Below are 17,444 nucleotides of genomic sequence, written 5' to 3'. Positions count from 1 at the left end.
ATTCATCAGCCCTAGGGGAGTTGGCAGTGAGGAGGCAGGAATATGGAAGTCAGCTAGTTTTCAAAATAAGTCTTACAGACTGCTGAATCTTTAAACCAAGTATAGCTCTGATAAAAATAAAATCTAAATTTAAAAGCCAAGACGTGGGGAAAAAATCAAAGTCATTAAAAGCTAAAGAAAGATACACAAGTTTCAAAATATCCCTTTCCACCTGTCTCAAACTAACCAAAAAATGCAATGATATTACTCAATGATGACAACAGTGGGCAAATCTGCAGTACCTTACGCTGACTGTAGAATTATAAATGCATAAATCTCTCTGGAAAGCAACTTGATAATATGTATCAAAAAACTTAAAAAGAGGCATATCCTTTACCCACTGCTAGGGTTTTATGTCAATGAGATCATCAAACAAGTGCAAGATTGTTTATAATAGTAAAAATAATGAAATGGGAATCTGTAAATTTTTAGAAGTTTATTTAGTAAAAAATGTTTATGCCATTGTTTTTCTCAGTTGGACTATAAAATGTGTCAATATGCTGTCCTTTGGGGGAAGATGTGAATACATAATAGAATGATTCAATAAAATAAAAAAATACAGTCTAGTTCAGATTTTCAGTGAACTAATGCAATCAGAAGTCTGAGATAATCAGCTCAATTATATACATAATTCATTATCCTATTTTAGATGTATGAACCTTTGTCAATTCCTTTTTCTTTCTTCTGTTGCCCAGCTTTAAAATATTACATTTACATTTTTACAGAAGGTAAGGGAAAGCAAATCAACAGAAGTTAAACAAGGAAACTTGACTACTTATTAAGTTTCATTTCCATTTTCAGAACAGCTAAGCGTGAATTTCTACAGTGATTAGGCCAATTAAATAGATGAGCATTTTCTATGAATGTATTTTATGCCAACCAGTCCTTTATTCCTGCTACTGGTTGTAGGAGTTGCAACTATACTTCTAACTTAACAACTAAAAGTTTAAAAGACTAAAGGCAAAAACTGGAATCTGTATGGAGTTGGAAGAAATGCAAAGTTTCCCAAGAAAACATCATTATGACAAACTGGAAATGCAAAGCTTTACATGAATCATCCCCAGCCTAGAGATTTCCAGAAAGGAAAACCCAACCATGCAACAGAAGTTGTACTGGAACTGGATGAAGCTGTATCCTAATTTTATGGGAGAAAGATGATATACTTTAACATGATTAGAATAGCTGACTCTAAATCAGTGTTCTATTTCTTTAAATTTCTTTAAAAATTCCTTATCTTAGTATTTTTGTATGGGGAGAAAATTTTATAATATTAATGAATGTAGTCTAAAAAGAGAGCAAATTTAAAGTCAAACTAGTTTTACAAAATACAGCCAAAAAGAAGCATACAACCTGCTGCTTTAAAGAGGCTAAATGGAAATACCAATCTTTTTCAACACTGAGTTTAGAGACATTATTTAGTATTTCGCATTGTGAAACAATCATCTTTAGAATAAGAAGTAGTGTCCTTAAACAGAACTTGATATAGTTAAATTGTTTCATACTGTCTGACCTAGAATTGAGAAGTATATTAAGAATTACACTCAACACCAAACCATTATTATATGAAATATCAAAGGGACTTATATAAGAAAAAGATCAAAACTATGAACAATAAAATAGCAACAAACACATACCTATCAACAATTGAATCTAAAAAACAAACAAAGCAAACAAGAAAAACAGAGACAGAATCATGGATATGGAGAGCATTTATATGGCTGCCAGATGGGAGAGGGGTTGGAGGAATGGGTGAAGAGGTGAGGGGATTAAGGAGTGCAAACAGGTAGTCACAGAACGGCCACAGGGATGTAGAGTACAGTGTAGGAAATGGAGTGGCCAAGGAACTCATATGCATGACCCACAGACTTGAACAAAGAGGTGGGGATTGCTTGAGGGAGTGTGGGGTGTCGGGTGGGGAGGGGAAAGGGAGAAAAATTGGTACAACTGTAACAGCATAATCAATAAAACATAATTTTTTAAATAAAAAAAGAATTATGCTCAAGTACTCCATTTGGTTTCATTCTAATTGCTTATTTAGAAATTCCATTGCAAAAACAAAGAGTTTGCCCTAAAACATTGACCACAGGGATATCAGCAGCTGTCTTGTATCTGTGTGCAAGTGTGCATGAAGTTCCAGGCACCTATTAAACAATGACAGCTGTGTTACTTGGTACTTACATTACACGTCATTATCAAATTTAAAATACCTATTACATTATCCAATCCAAATTAAATCAAATTATTTTTACTGACTTTAAGGTTTCAAAGTTTAAGAGGCAAATTTTAAAAAACAGGGATAAGAAGATATTTGGATTAAATAATACTAAATAATATAAGAAAACATCTCTGAGCCCAAATTTATGGAAGAAAATGATACCTATAGCATCTCAAGAAATATTTCACAGGTTTTAAGAAGACCTCTAATTTCACTTAAATACAAGAACTGTTAAAAATCAAGTATCCTCCTGAATTATATGTTTTAAAAGCAGGCATTGTAACTTAGTATTACTCAATTAGCCCCAAATTCTAATGAACAATTCATTCAAAGTTGTTAAGTTTCAAATTCAATTCAATAAAACAAGATTGACAGCAGACCATTTTTTCCTGGTGTACATTTTGAAGAACTTTAAATATACATAGCAACAATTTTAATTTAAAAATTACTTTACCCTTTGTTAGATACCCAGGCTGGCCTTGAGAGTTAACGACAGCTTCAGTCCTCATAGAATAAATTTATCTATTCCAAGATTTCATTATTATTTTCTCAAGCACACCAAGGGTGTTAGGTGGTACCCTCACACATTCTGCAACAAACTGAAACGGAAAAATGGAAGCCAGCTCTACTTTAAACTACTGGTGAAACAAGCACAAGAAAGAAGACTTTGAGATACATTCTAAGGGAGAAAAAAGATCTAGCTGTGGTTACATGGACTATAGATATTCAAACAAAGATGATATTTGTTGAGGGTAAAAACATGTCTTTCAGGCTAGATCCCAAGTATGAACGACACCAGCCTACACCCAGCATTCCAGCGAATAACAAACAAGGACTTCAAGCAAGCAGCTTCAGAATACGCCTTACTCTTGTACTTCAAAATCAGCCACACTCTTATTTATTAATTTTAATAAAGTTTGTCATGGAGTAACGAAGAAAATGTTTTTTTAAAACAATGGTGCTAAGTAGGAATGCTCTCCTCCTCAAATATGTTTTATATCATACCATAATTTTAATGATAATTTTTAATGTGAAAATTGCTCCTGTTTCAGACACTTTAGCATCTACATGCTAAATTTTGGAAGGCTCTGGAAATTCTTAACATGCCACATGTATACAAATGAAACAAATGTTTTATGTAATAATATGTATAACGACTGAAGGATGGCATTGTGAAAATGCCATCCTTTGATATCTGATCACCTTTGACATCTGGTCAGAATCCTCACCTACCACCCTTAATATCTGATCACCCTGGCCTGCCTTTACCAAGAATCCTATTAAGTTGTTTTAGCAAGAAGCCCCCTGCCCTTGATGTCTCCTCTTAGTAATTTTGCACCCACCAAATTCCTCACTCCCACGCTATAAATTCCCACTTGTGCTTACTGTATTTGGGTTGAGCTCAATTTCTCTCCCCTGTTTATAGTCTCAACACCTATTGCAATAGTCCTGGATAAAGATTTCTTTACTCTTAACATGTGTCATAATAATTTTTTATTTAACAGAATGAAAAAGAGGGATAGACACAGGATCCATGAAATCACCAGGAAGCTAAAATTAGAGGTTTCCAAATGCTGACTGTGTAGTTGCCTGGAGGGCAACTAACCTATATTAGAACAGGGACTACAAAGTGTCTTCAATAAGAACGTGGATTATAGGCAATATATAGATCATGGTCTTATTAGGGAATACAGTAAAATCTTACATATAAAAGGCACCTAAAAAGAGGATGAGAAATCTGATAACAAGCACAGCAGACAGTGTTAAATCAGTCAAAAATGAAATAATGTACAAAGGGAAATGGCTGTGAATTTGATGGCATATGGAAAAAGTGAGTTCATTTGACCTTGACACCTTCGACATTAGTATTATATTTCCTCCTACATACCTCATCATATTTCAGATTGAAGTAAACAATATTAAAATTATTATGATTACATAAGAATTTTATTGGCTTTTAATGTTCAGTATAAACAAAGTTAATCAATGTAGACAAAGTTTGTAAAACTAAACTCTGATCTGTACACATACCATTCCAAACCTAATCCCCCATCCTAGACGTAGCTACTCTCACCTACCAAAAGTACTCTGCACACCATACAAGAATCTGCATGTACACATGCACACACACATATATTTAAATCTCTTTCCTATTCAAAAACTAGAACCATTTTGTAAGTTATCCAACATCTTACTCTCTTTTTTTTTAACAGTACATCTTGGTGATTTCGCATATCAACATCTACAGATCGCCCCAGTGGTGTGCCAATAAAGGTTTAGCGACCAGTTCTTGGAGTCAAGGAGTAGAGGCTGTGAGCCTAGGTTTGTGGCATCTGCTGGTTTCCATACTGTGATGTTCCCACTATGGTGACCAATACCAAGCTACCAAGGTGATGTCTCTGTACGAAGAGTTCAGTTTGCCTCCAATACATCAATGCATCTCCCCCAACCTTCTTAATAGCTGTCAAGTTTCCCAATACATTACCATAATTTATTCAACCAATCCTCTCCTTTTAGGAATTTGAACTGGAAGAAACTCAGAAAGTCAATTTGCAATGGAGTTCAATGAAACATCAGGAGGTAAAGAGACTAGCAGTTAATACTGACCAAAGAGGCAAGCTGTTAAAAATTAGAAAGCAAAAACTACTGGTAAGCAGAGAACAAAGCAGCTGCTGCGGAGAGGAAAAGCAGAGTCATCATCGAGATCTTCTAGCCTAAAAAGCAGCCAGCCCGTCCCTGGAGCTGCTTCATACCTCAGTTTCTCATAGCTTTCATTTCAAGTTCAAAGTATTCCTATGGCCCATGCTTTTTTCCCTGAAGTAATCTGAATAAGTAACTCATGTCTAGGACTTGAGTTACTTAATTCTATCTCACCTTTCAGCCAAAAGAGTGTCTATGAATCAACAGTGCTCAAGCAACAGTTTCAGTTACTTGGACTGCTTCCTCAGTATAACACTGACTAAGATACATTGAGAATAAAGATTCTTTTAATGGTAAAATCTTAATAGGCACCACTTCTAAAACAAGCATTTATTTTGCTGTGCTCTAGATTCAGGCTGGAAGGAATGCTCAGTGGAGGAATAAGCAGAATTAAGCAGATCAACTGCAAAATACAACTGGAAACAAACAAAAATTAAGGAAAGTACACCAGTCACAAGAGAACATAGAAAACTGCTTGTTTTTATGGGTCATTCTGTATAAGATGACATTAAATATGAAAGTTACACGAAAGCCCTAGAAAGTTTATTCTTAAATAGCATCTGGGTACACTAAGGCAGCCTTAGTCAAAAGCACCATCCGTTGTCCCATGAGAAGAACTGATCCAGAATCTCCTTTCTCTTTTATCACCTCCATTGAGTTGCGGGGAGGGGGCAAGTCTATAATCCAATACTCCTTTGCACTCCAGCCCCGTCTCATTTCCATCCTGCATAACTCAGTTAATTCCATGTTAAACAAATGCCTTATCAAAAAGTGCACAACCTCAAAAACCCATTTATCTCCTTCCTTCCTCAACAGCATAATCATCTTAGAAAAATCAGCTGGCTTCCTTCCGTCCTTCTCATGTTCACTTGGGAGCAACACAGCAACAGAAGATTCTGATCATAGCTGTAATTGTAAAAATAGTATAAATGATCATGATCAAGAAGGGAACAGCCAAAAACCGAAAGCTAAATGTATGAAAGAACCAATGCCATGAATTCAAAAGTCCTCAAAAATGCCCAGATTTCCTCTTTGGAAGAGCCATACGAGTATCCATAAAACTCTTCATATTCCTCTGATTTAATATGCATAATCTGATAAAAATAAAAGTGGTCAACATAAATAACCCTAAATGCTCTTCAATTTTAGCTTTTATTTATCAGTGTAAAAATGATTTCTACCTCTCCATTCAAAATATTTTCAATATATCTCTATCAGCAGTCTATCAACATTTTATATCATGTTTTAAATGAACAGTTTTTTAAATTTTTAAGCAAGAAGGGTAAATGGGGTTGAGGATAGATGTAGCAAAGTTCCCTTAGCATGTATCCCTCCTTCCTCCAGGGACGCCCCCGGGACCTCTGCGGAACTGCTAGCGCTGCACAGACCAAGCAAGGAAGGTGTACCCACCTGCCTTCTTTTGTTAGTACATTTGTAATTTAGTGCCCAAATGACTTCTCTTCCATCCCTTTCCCAACTGCCATCTCAACCTTCATAGAGTCCCCACAGTTCTCCAAGTCCTTCTCTTCCTTTTACAAATAAAAAGATCAACACTTTAAAATTGGAAGGTTGTTACTTCATCTGTAAGCATATGTTTTAAGACACTGAAGAGTAGGATATGTCGCCAATATTTAAAACATGGAGCACTCAGAGTCGAGTAGATATTTAATATTTCTATAGCTAATAATTTAAATTATAGTTTTAACAATAATTCCTGGGTAAGCCTCTATTAATTGCCTCCAAATTTATATAAACATAAATAATTTAAGTCCTAGAAACAACTCCTTACAAGAAATCATCACAAGATAATTTTTTTCCCTCAATCATGAATTGTAGACTGTTTCTAGGTGATCCAGCTTACCACTGCCCACTGCCATAGAGGTAGAACTGACTAGCCCCTGCTTCTTGGATCTGCTATATTTGCAACGTAGTACTCAGTATATTTTATTTAATATTTAATATTACATCTCTTGTATTAACTGTATTTCCATGAACGAAGGACAGTATCACATTCATTTTGGTATTTCTAGAATTTATCATAGTGCTTACCACATGGCAGCTGCTCACTAAATATTTCTTAAAAGGGTAAGAAAAATTACTCAAAATTAACTACTAATGTAAATTATTCAATCAGGTAAGCACTTAATATATCAATTTGTTTTTAACATTATTCTGCCTTTTGATCCAACGATCCCACTGCTGGGATTATCCCCTAAGAATACTGAAACACCAATTCAAAAGAACCTATGCACCCTTATATTCAGAGCAGCATTATTTACAATAGCCAAGTGCTAGAAACAGCCTAAGTGCCCATCAGTAAATGAGTGGATCAAAAAACTGTGGTACATTTACACAATGGAATACTATGCAGCAGAAAGAAAGAAGGAGCTCCTATCCTTCATGACAGCATGGATGGAACTGGAGAGCATTATGCTGAGTGAAATATGCCAGGGGGTGAGAGATAAATACCATATCATCTCACCTATAAGTGGAACCTAATCAACAAAACTAATAAATGAGCAACATAGAACTAGAAACTTGGAAATAAAGTACAAACTGACAGTGACCAGAGGGGCAGGGGGAAGGAGATAACAGGGGGAAGAAAGGGAAGGGGCAAGCCAAGGAACATGAATAGAGGACTCATGGCACAGACAATGGGGGAACTGACTGTGGGAATGGGGGTGGGGATGGGGCAGGGGAGAGCAATGGAGAAAAGGGAGGGAAAACTGTAACTGAACAACAATAAAAAGAAAGATTACAAAAAATATTAAATTCATAAGCTTTTTTCCAGGTATATCATGACTGCAAAAAGTATGCCTTTGCTAAAGACTTTTAGCTTTCTCATATATTTTATTGATTTTAAAATTTTATTTCAAGATAGCATTTAAGATTTTGTGGAATCTAAAATTCAACCATGAAGGGACATCCAGCCAAGATGAAGGTGTAGGTAGATATACTTTGTCTCTTCATACAACAACAACAAAAAAAGACAACAAATTTAAAAACAAAAAATAACCAGAACTGCCAAGAAATCAAACTGTATGAAAGTCCAACAACCAAGGAGCTAAAGAAGAAACATTCATCCAGACTGGTAGGAGGGGCACAGAGAGCAGCCAGGAGGAGAGCACAAGTGGCAAAGCAGCAGCTGGAGGACCAGGCAGGTGAGGTGGCGGCTGGAAGACCTGTTGGTCCCACATTTGCATGTAGATAAACCAGGAGGAACAGGTGGGGAGTGAGACAGACCGCGCAACCCAGGGCTCCAGAGTGAGGAATAGAAAACCTCAAAACCTCTGGCTGTAAAAACCTGTGGGGGACATGGCAGCGGGAGAAATTCCCAGCCTCACAGGAGAGCCTGTTGGAGAGATCCACAGGGTCCTAGAATGTACACAAACCCACCCACCTGGGAATCAGCATTAGAAGGGCCCAATTTGCTTGTGGGTAGCAGGGAAGTGACTGAAAGCCGGCCCAGAGCTGAGCTAGTGGCATTGTTCCCTCTCAGATTCCTCCCCCACATATAGCACCACAACTCAGCAACCTGGGTTGCCCTGCTCTGGTGAAAACCTAAGGCTCCACCCGTTCCAATGTAACAGGCATGCTGAAACAAAGAAATACGGAGCAAATGAAAGAGCAGATCAAAGCTCCAAAAAGGGAACTAAGCGATAAACTGACAGTCAACCTATCAGATGCACAGTTCAAAACACTGGTAATCCGGGTGCTCACAAAAATGGTTGAGTATGGTTGCAAAATGGAGGAAAAAGTGAAGGCTATGCAAAGTGAAAATAAAGAAAAATATACAGGGAACCAACAGAAAAGGGAAGGAAACCAGGACTCAAATCAAAGATTTGGAGCAGAAGGAAAAGATAAACATTCAACCAGAACAGAATGAAGAAACGAAAATTCAAAAACATGAGGAGAGGTTTTGGAACCCCAAGACAACTTTAAACATTCTAACATCTGAACCATAGGGGTGCCAGAAGGAGAAGAGGAAGAGCAAGAAATTGAAAATGCATTTGAAAAAATAATGAAGGAGAACTTCCCCAATCTGGCGCAGGAAAGACTTCCAGGAGCTCGAGGAAGCTCAGAGAGTCCCAAAGAAGTTAGACCCAAGGAAGCACACACCAGGGCACATCACAATTACATTACCCAAGGTTAAAAATAAGGAGAGAATCTTAAAAGCAGCAACAGAAAAGGAGACAGTTACCTACAAAGGAATTCCCATTAGACTATCAGCTGATTTCTCAAAAGAAACCTTGCAGACAAGAAGGGGCTAATAAGTATTCAAAGTCATGAAAGGCAAGGACCTACATTCAAGATAACTCCATCCAGCAAAGCTATCATTTAGAATGGAAGGGCAGATAAAGTGCTTCCCAGATAAGGTCAAGTTAAAGGAGTTCATCATCACCAAGCCCTTATTATATGAAATGTTAAAGGGACTTATCTAAGAAAAAGAAGATCAAAAACTATGAACAGTAAAATGACAGCAAACTCACAACTATCAACAACTGAACCTAAAGAAAACAATAACAAAAACAAACTAAGCAAACAACTAGAATAGGAACAGAATCACAGAAATGGAGATCAGAGGGGGAGAGAATGGAGGAAAGGGTACAGGGCATAAGAAACATAAATAGTAGGTACAAAATAGGCAGGAGGAGGTTTAGAATAGTCTAGGAAATGGAGAAGCCAAAGAACTTATATATACGATCCATGGACATGAACTGAGGCGGGGGGAATACGGGTGGGGATGCAGTGCGGGGTGGAGGGAAATACAGGGGAGAAAAAAATGGGACAACTGTAATAGCATAACCAATAAAATATATTCTTTAATTAAAATAAAGTTCAAACATGAGAAGTTACAATCTCTGATTAGCACTTCTGATTATTACGAATCTTTTATATCAATTAAGAAATGAATGGATGGATAAATGGACAGACAGACAGAGATGAATGAATGAATACATGTCGGGGCCTCTTAAAAGACAGAAACATGTTTGCTATGTCTGTGTTCCAATCTACTCTTCTCCACAGGCTTTCCTTTGTCTACCTCCCAATCTACTCACAGAAGTTCACAGTCTCACTTTCCTTTCTGGAAGGTCATGCTGACTTGGCTGTGTGTGCCCCCATCATGCTCCCAGTCCACACAGAAGGACTTCAGCGAGCGTAACACTCTGGAACTCTCTCCCCCCTCTCCCCTTACTCCCCTCTTCGGGGAAGAACTCTGGGCTCAAGGAGTCTGAAAGGTGACTCTGAGCAGGCTGGCTACGCTCCTCCCTTTCTCAGCCACCCAACCCCTGGATGACGCCCTCCGATCTGCTCTCCGTGCAGGAAGGCACCTGTCCTGAGCAGAGGCCTGGGTGGCTCAGCTGTGCTAGTCACCCCAGGGATAAGTCTGTGTAAGTCAGGACGGGCTAATAAACCCTCTCACTTGAGATCTAATGTTATGTGTCCTGCAAACAACCAAGAGGAGTCATTCTGATCTCCATCTGTCAGTCTCCTGTGTCCTACTTCTCAAAGGGAATAATATCACTACTGGTTCCCTAGAACTCCCAATCAGACTAGTCACTCCTATGTTGATGTGTAAAATGATTCACAGAGGAAAAAAAGATATGAAGTCATATAATATTTAAATAAATACCATTAATACTGTTGAGAAACATAATTACTGGTTGTTGAATATGAGTGTAATTCCCATTTTGGGGGCAGGGTTAAATGAAAAAATTGCCAACAACAGATACTTAGAACCCAAACAAGCATATGAGTCATTTTACTGACTTAAATCCACCTACACTTGCTGGCAAACTCAAGATTATACCTTAGCTGCGTTTCCGCCAGTATGATCATTTTAATAGATGACACACAGTGGCTTGTAACAACTCCTTATTTGTGGATACTTTATAACCTGTTTAGCTACAGCTTACTGTGTGCCAGACACCACGTTGGGCATTTACAATACATAATCTCACACAATCCTCACAGCAAACTACCCACTCTGTTAGTTGTATAACTATCCCCAGTTTACGTAGGGAGAGCCTAAAGCGCAAAGAGGTTACATCATTCAGGGGCTGTACTCCATGGGTTACATCAATGATTACATCATTGACTCAATGAAGGAATAGCTATTTCACACAACATCCACTTACTAACATTATTGTGTCAATTCAATCTGAGTATCATCTTGGAACATAAATGTGCATAATTTAAGGAAAAAGACAACTTCACAAAGTCTAAGCTCTTCACTTATACACATACTAAATGTAAGTGAAAGAGTTTTCAATCCTCATTAGAAAAGAATCAGCACGGTAGCACAGTAATATTTCAGTATCTTCAATAAGTAACTGTCTAAGATCAAGGAACAAGTCTTTTTCACTTTTGGTATTTTGTTGGTTACCAGCAGGGTAGGTAACAAAGTGTCCTTAGCTTTATACTGAGACAACATCTGAAAACTAATTTTATAATTAGCCGCAACTGTTGTGTGTTCAGGACCCTGCCGTGGAAGCGGACAACTAGGGAACCTGCCCAAGGTGGCCAGGATTCCAAACACCACAGTGTGACAAAGGCTTCAAGAGAAGTGCATGCAGAATGCCGTGGGAACGTGACAGAGGGAGAAATGGACCCTGGCTGGGAAAGTTAGGAAAGATCTAAAAAAGGGGACCTTTAATTTGATATCTCAGCTGGGTCTGACAATGTAAAATATTTCCTTAGTATTGAAATTCACTGCCCAAATTGTACAACTTTCCCTTACTTCTCCTATTTCCCTTGCTATTTTTCCTCAATATTCTGTGTTAATTCCTTCCCTTCTTATTCTTTTAATATGAGGTTTTCTAGGATTTGCTCTCTCAGTTGGCCTCATCTCATTCTTGTCATTTGAAAATTTAAAAATCAGAGCAACTCCTGGAGGTCACGACATGTAACAATTGGCAATATTGCTGAGGCATGAATTTGAATCATGGACAGTGTGTATGAAAGCCGGTCACCTGCCTAGTGAGGGAGCCTAGCTGCCTAGCCTGTGACTATCAAAGTAGCTTTGTTTTTCTCTACTGTTTATCAAAAACACACTAAATCCCATGATCAGAGTGAAACGAAATAAAGCAAAACATACAATGTAATGGCCTCAAAAAGAAACAAGTAATATTTTCTAAGCAGTTCTGAATTGAGGAATTTGCTAAGGTAACACTGAGACACCACAGAGACCTGGCTCCGGGATCCCAAGGGTACCACAGGGCCAGAAGAAACGCCAGATAAGCCACGCACGAGAATGTCACCATCCCGCCACTCAAAAAATGCAGAATTTTATCGCCCTTCTAAATGTTGCTTCTCCTACCCTGACATGGGAAATTCCACAAGCCCACCTTTTTCAAAAGGCCCACCTTGTCATGCAAGTCCACTTTGTCCCCAGCTTATAAAAGCAGCCAAGCAGAGACAGCCCCATGTGCATGACAAACATGAGCCTAATGAAATCTGTCTGGAAATTTCTCTGGGGTTTCCTCTTCATTTCTATCTTGAGGAACCCAAGAACCCTAAAGCCGGTAACAACACAACATAAACCCTCTAGGTGTGATCTCCAGAGGTCTTAAATGATGGACATCACCACAATTGTGCCATCCACAAACTAGAATTTCTCCAATACCAAACAATAAATCAAACAATATGGAAAACAAAACAAACAAAAAACCACGTGAACAGAAAGAAGGTCGGTTCCCTCAAGACAAGAACAAGACAAGCAGACACAGAGGGTATCCATTTTCACCACTCTTCTTCAACATAGTTCAGAAAGTTCTAGCCAGAGTGATCAGACATGAAAAAGAAATAAATGGCATCCAAATTAGGGAGGAGGAAGTAAAATTGTCATTATTTGCAGATGACATGATAATGTACATAGACAACCCTAAAGTCTCCACCAAAAAACTACTTGACCATTTAATAAGTGAACTTGGCAAAGTAGTGGGATACAAAGTCAATATTTAGAAAGCGATGGCATTTTTGTACAACAGCAATGAACTATCAGAAAGAAGAAGTAGGGGGGAAAATCCCATTTACTATAGCAACAAGAAAAATAATGTACCTGGGAATAAATTTAACCAAGGAGATAAAAGACCCGTACTCAGAAAGCTACAGAACACTGAAGAAGGAAACTGAGGAAGATATAAATAAATGGAAGCATATATCCTGTTCATGGATTGGAAGAATTAACATCATTAAAATGTCCATACTACCCAAAGCAATCTATAGATTCAACATAATCCCTAATAAAATACCAACAGCATATTTCACTGATCTAGAACAAATACTCCAAAAATTAATATGGAACCAAAAAAGACCTCGAATAGCCTCAGCAATCTTGAGAAATAAGAAAAATGTAGGAAGGATCACAATACCTGATATAAAACTATACTATAAAGCCACTGCAACCAAAACAGCCTGGTACTGGCATTAAGAACAAACACATAGATCAATGAAACAGAACAAAGAGCCAGAAATAAGTCCATATCTCTGTGGCCAATTAATATTTGACGAAGGGGGCAGGAGCATACAATGCAGTAAAAATAGCCTCTTCAATAAATGGTGTTGGGAGAACAGGTACATGCCAAAAATGAAACTAGACCAACAACTTAAACCATACACCAGAATAAACTCAAAATGGATAAAAGATTTAAATATAAGTAGTGGTACCATAAAAGTCCTAGCAGAAAACACAGGCAGTAAAATTTCAGATATCCTACATAGCAATATTTTTGCTGATATATCTCCAAAGGCAAGGAAAATAAAGGAAAAAATAAACAAATAGGACTGCAACAAATTAAAAAGCTTCTGTGTGGCTAAAGAAACCATAATCAAAGTGAAAAGGGAACTGAGCATATGGGAAAACATATTTGCCAATGATATATCAAACAAGAGTTCAATCTCCAAAATATATAAAGAACTCATACAACTCAACACCAGAAAGACAAACAATCCAATTTAAAAATGGGCAAAGGACCTGAATAGACACTTCTCTGAGGAGGACATACAAATGGCCCATAGACATATAAAATGATACTCAACATCGCTAGCCATCAGAGAGATACCAGTTAAAATCACAATGAGGCATTACCTCACTCCTGTCAGAATGGCTATCAATACGTCAACAAACAACAGGTGCTGGTGAGGTTATGGAGAAAAGGGAACCCTAGTGCACTGTTGGTGGGAATGCAGACTGGTGCAGCCACTGTGGAAAATAGTATGGAATTTCCTCAAAAAATTAAAAATGGAACTGCTTTTTGACCCAGCAATTCCACTGCTGGAATAAGAATCCTGAAACACCAATTCAAAAGAACCTATGCATCTATATAGTCATAGCAGCATTATTTACTATAGCCAAGTGCTGGAAACAGCCAAAGTGCCCATTAGTAAATGTGTGGATCAAAAAACTGTGGTACATTTACACCATGGGACACCATGCAGCAGAAAGAAGGAACTCCCACCTTTTGCGACAGCATGGATGGAACTGGAGAATATTATGCCATAATTTCTAAGTGAAATAAGCCAGGTACCATGTGATCTCACCTATAAGAGGGATGTATGAACAAAATAAACTAATGAGCAAAATAGAATCAGAGACGTGGAAACACAGAAGAGATGACAGTGGCCATATGAGAGGCAGGGGCAGGGGGTAGATAATGGTGGAAAGAAGGGAAAGAAACTAGTCAAAAAACATATATAAATGACCCATGGACATGGGCAACAGTGTGACTGAGGAAGCAGGGAGCAGGCTGGGCAGAGGAGGGCAAAGGGGGAAAAATTGGGACAGCTGTAAATAGAGTAACAATAAAAAAAAGGAAAAAAGACTGGAATGAAATGCACCAAAATGTTATCAAACATTTTAGCTTCCAAGAGGAGGAAATATGGGTAATTTTATTTTCTCCTTACAACTTTTTAATTTTTTCCTGAATGATCAATAAAATGCATGTATTAATTTTATTATAATATATGTGTTTCAAAATATAAAGACAGATCACATTGATACCAGAAGTTAGAAAAAATTTTTAAATTTCCAGACACATTTTTAAGCTTTTTTAAATAAAAAGCTGGAAAACAAACTTGCTACCCAGTTTCTACAAGGTTTGTATAGCAAGTTACAAAACAATTTTGAGGGGAAAAAAAAGTCATCTGCAGTCATCAAAATAATTCTGCCTATATCCATGGATACCTGAAAATTCCATTTGGAATACCTAGTAATCAGTCATATAAGTCAATGAAGATCATATTAAGAATATAAAGACCATTTTCAACAGCATGGATGGACTTAGAGAATATTATGCTAAGTGAAATAAGTCAGTCAGAGAAAAACAAATATCACAATTTGTCACTTACATGTGGAATCTAAAGAACAATATAAAGGAACAAACGAAACAGAAACAGACTCATAGATACAGAGAATAGACTGACAGTTGTCAGAAGATGGTGGTGGGGGTGGAAGGGTGGGAAACTGGGTGAATAAGGTGAAGGATTAAAGAGCACAGATTGGTAGTTACAAAATAAGTCATAGGGATGTTAAGTACAGCACAGGATATACTCTCAGTAATATTATAATACTGTAATAACACTCTATGGCGCCAGTTGAGTACTGGAAATACCAGGGGGAACATTTTATAAAGTATATGATCATCTAACAAATATGCTATACACCTGAAACTGACACAAAATAATACTGGATGTGTGGGAAAAAAAGAATATAAAGACCACCTTTCCCTTGGAAAAATGAGATGGATCCAATTTTCTTATATTCATTTATTCTAAATTATTCAGCATCATTTATTGCCACTGTACCTAACTACTATGAATACAAATAAAACAAAGTTCCTCAAAAAGATCAGTCTCCTGAGGCAGTCAGACACACAAAGAATCAACTATAAATAATGTAATAAATACCCCTAAATGGAAGTCTTATTTAAAATACTATGGAAAAACTAATAGAAAAGAAGCAAAGTCAGGAAAAGACTTCGCCTCCAAGGCAACATTTGAGCCAGACCTTAAAAGAACGGTAGAAATGCACCACTTGGACAGAAAAAGCCATGACGTCTTAATGAAAAGCTAGGGTCTGCAGCAACAGGTGTATCTATTTCAATGGCACCCATCTCAATAGTCACATTGGGTAGGGAAGACAAGTCTCAAATTTACATCATTTCTCCGTCCCCTCCTTTTTTTCTTATTATCCCACTCACCACAACTGGAGTAGAAGGTAATCCCTTGGAGCAAAAGTTAAGTGTATGCAAGAAAATAGAAAAAAGGAAAAGATTTAGGGATTAGACATTACTCTAAGGCCGTAAATAAAGTGAAATTAACTTGGTAAAAATTTAACAACTCATGTTTTGATACTACACTAGGATACCATTATTAACTGGGTCATTCAGAATTGAATGACTAAGAAAAAGGCAACTGTCAGTCTTGGTTTAATTATGCTAATTCTGCTCAAAACCAAATTTAAAAACACATTAAGCACATCCAAATACATGTTCCTTCAGTTTTATGAAATGCATTTATAATTTGCTATGTACATTATCTTCCCAGAATTGAATATATTTAAGAAAAATAGTAGTATTAGAATGTAGATTTCCAACAAAACTTGCACAACTATCTTCAGGATTTAAAAAAACAAACAAACAATAATCTTAAATGCAACTGATACAGGACAGAAAAGGAAAGCGCTGCCACTGGGCTGCAGGTGACATCCTGTCTGGAGATCCTGAAAATTCACATGTAGGGTTCTTTACAGTGATCTATCCATTCCATTCTCATCCCAATGCCTCACCCTCCATTGCCTGGCCAAAAACGTATACACACATTCAATCAGTTCCTAAATCTATTTTTTACACACCAGAGTAAAACTCTTTTAAAAAGTCAGTAAGAGAGGAAATGAACCTCTCCCAGAATGATGTACTTGACGAGTTATGCCAATTTCCACAAGAAATATTACAATATCCCAAGGCGAATGACTATAAATAAAAACACATTTTACATAAAAGAGCTACCATCCTTCTCATGGTGGAAAACATTTCTTAGATGTCTTCATTGTCTTCAATTCTTTGAGTAAACATCTGAAGTTATAGAAGGCATTTATAACAGCAACACCAATTCCCCTTTTATAAGCATGACCACCTTCACAATGCAGCAAAAAAAACTGGAAACAACATAAATATCTATTGATTGAGCTATTAAAAATCATGAAACAAAATTATGTACTGATTTGAAATAATCTCCAAGATATATTGTAAGCAGGAAAAAAAAAAAAACCAGGTTCAAAGCAGTTGCACAACACACAGTTGGGGGTTAGGGATACACATAAATGCTCGAAGTTAATAGTGGCTGTCTTGGGAGAGATTAAAAGGAGATGGCTGAATGGAAATGACACTTATTTTTCACTGGGTAACCTTTAGAACGTCCTCAATTGTTTACCATGTACATGGACCACCTACTTAAAACATAAAAAACCTTTTAACAATTGTAAAGATAA

General features: G+C 37.2%; 1 protein-coding gene across 3 annotated transcripts in view; it reads right to left on the bottom strand.

Annotated features, from left to right (window-relative positions):
* USP6NL (USP6 N-terminal like) overlaps positions 1 to 17,444 on the bottom strand; it is a 175,453-nt gene that overhangs the window by 74,980 nt on the left and 83,029 nt on the right. The window contains exon 1 of one of the 3 annotated variants that reach the window (XM_054593775.1): positions 2,709 to 2,853. The exons of the other annotated variants lie outside the window; for them this stretch is intronic. Coding sequence (XP_054449750.1) covers positions 2,709 to 2,763 — 55 coding nt within the window. The 5' untranslated portion in view covers positions 2,764 to 2,853. Of the gene's footprint in view, positions 1 to 2,708; positions 2,854 to 17,444 lie in introns of those variants that run through there. 3 annotated transcript variants of the gene reach the window in all.

The sequence above is a fragment of the Pteronotus mesoamericanus genome, unplaced genomic scaffold (genome assembly GCF_021234165.1).
Source record: "Pteronotus mesoamericanus isolate MK-2021 breed Mesoamerican mustached bat unplaced genomic scaffold, CSHL_Meso_final contig_130, whole genome shotgun sequence".
Classification (NCBI taxonomy): domain Eukaryota; kingdom Metazoa; phylum Chordata; class Mammalia; order Chiroptera; family Mormoopidae; genus Pteronotus; species Pteronotus mesoamericanus.
This window is presented reverse-complemented; position numbering and strand designations above follow the sequence as displayed.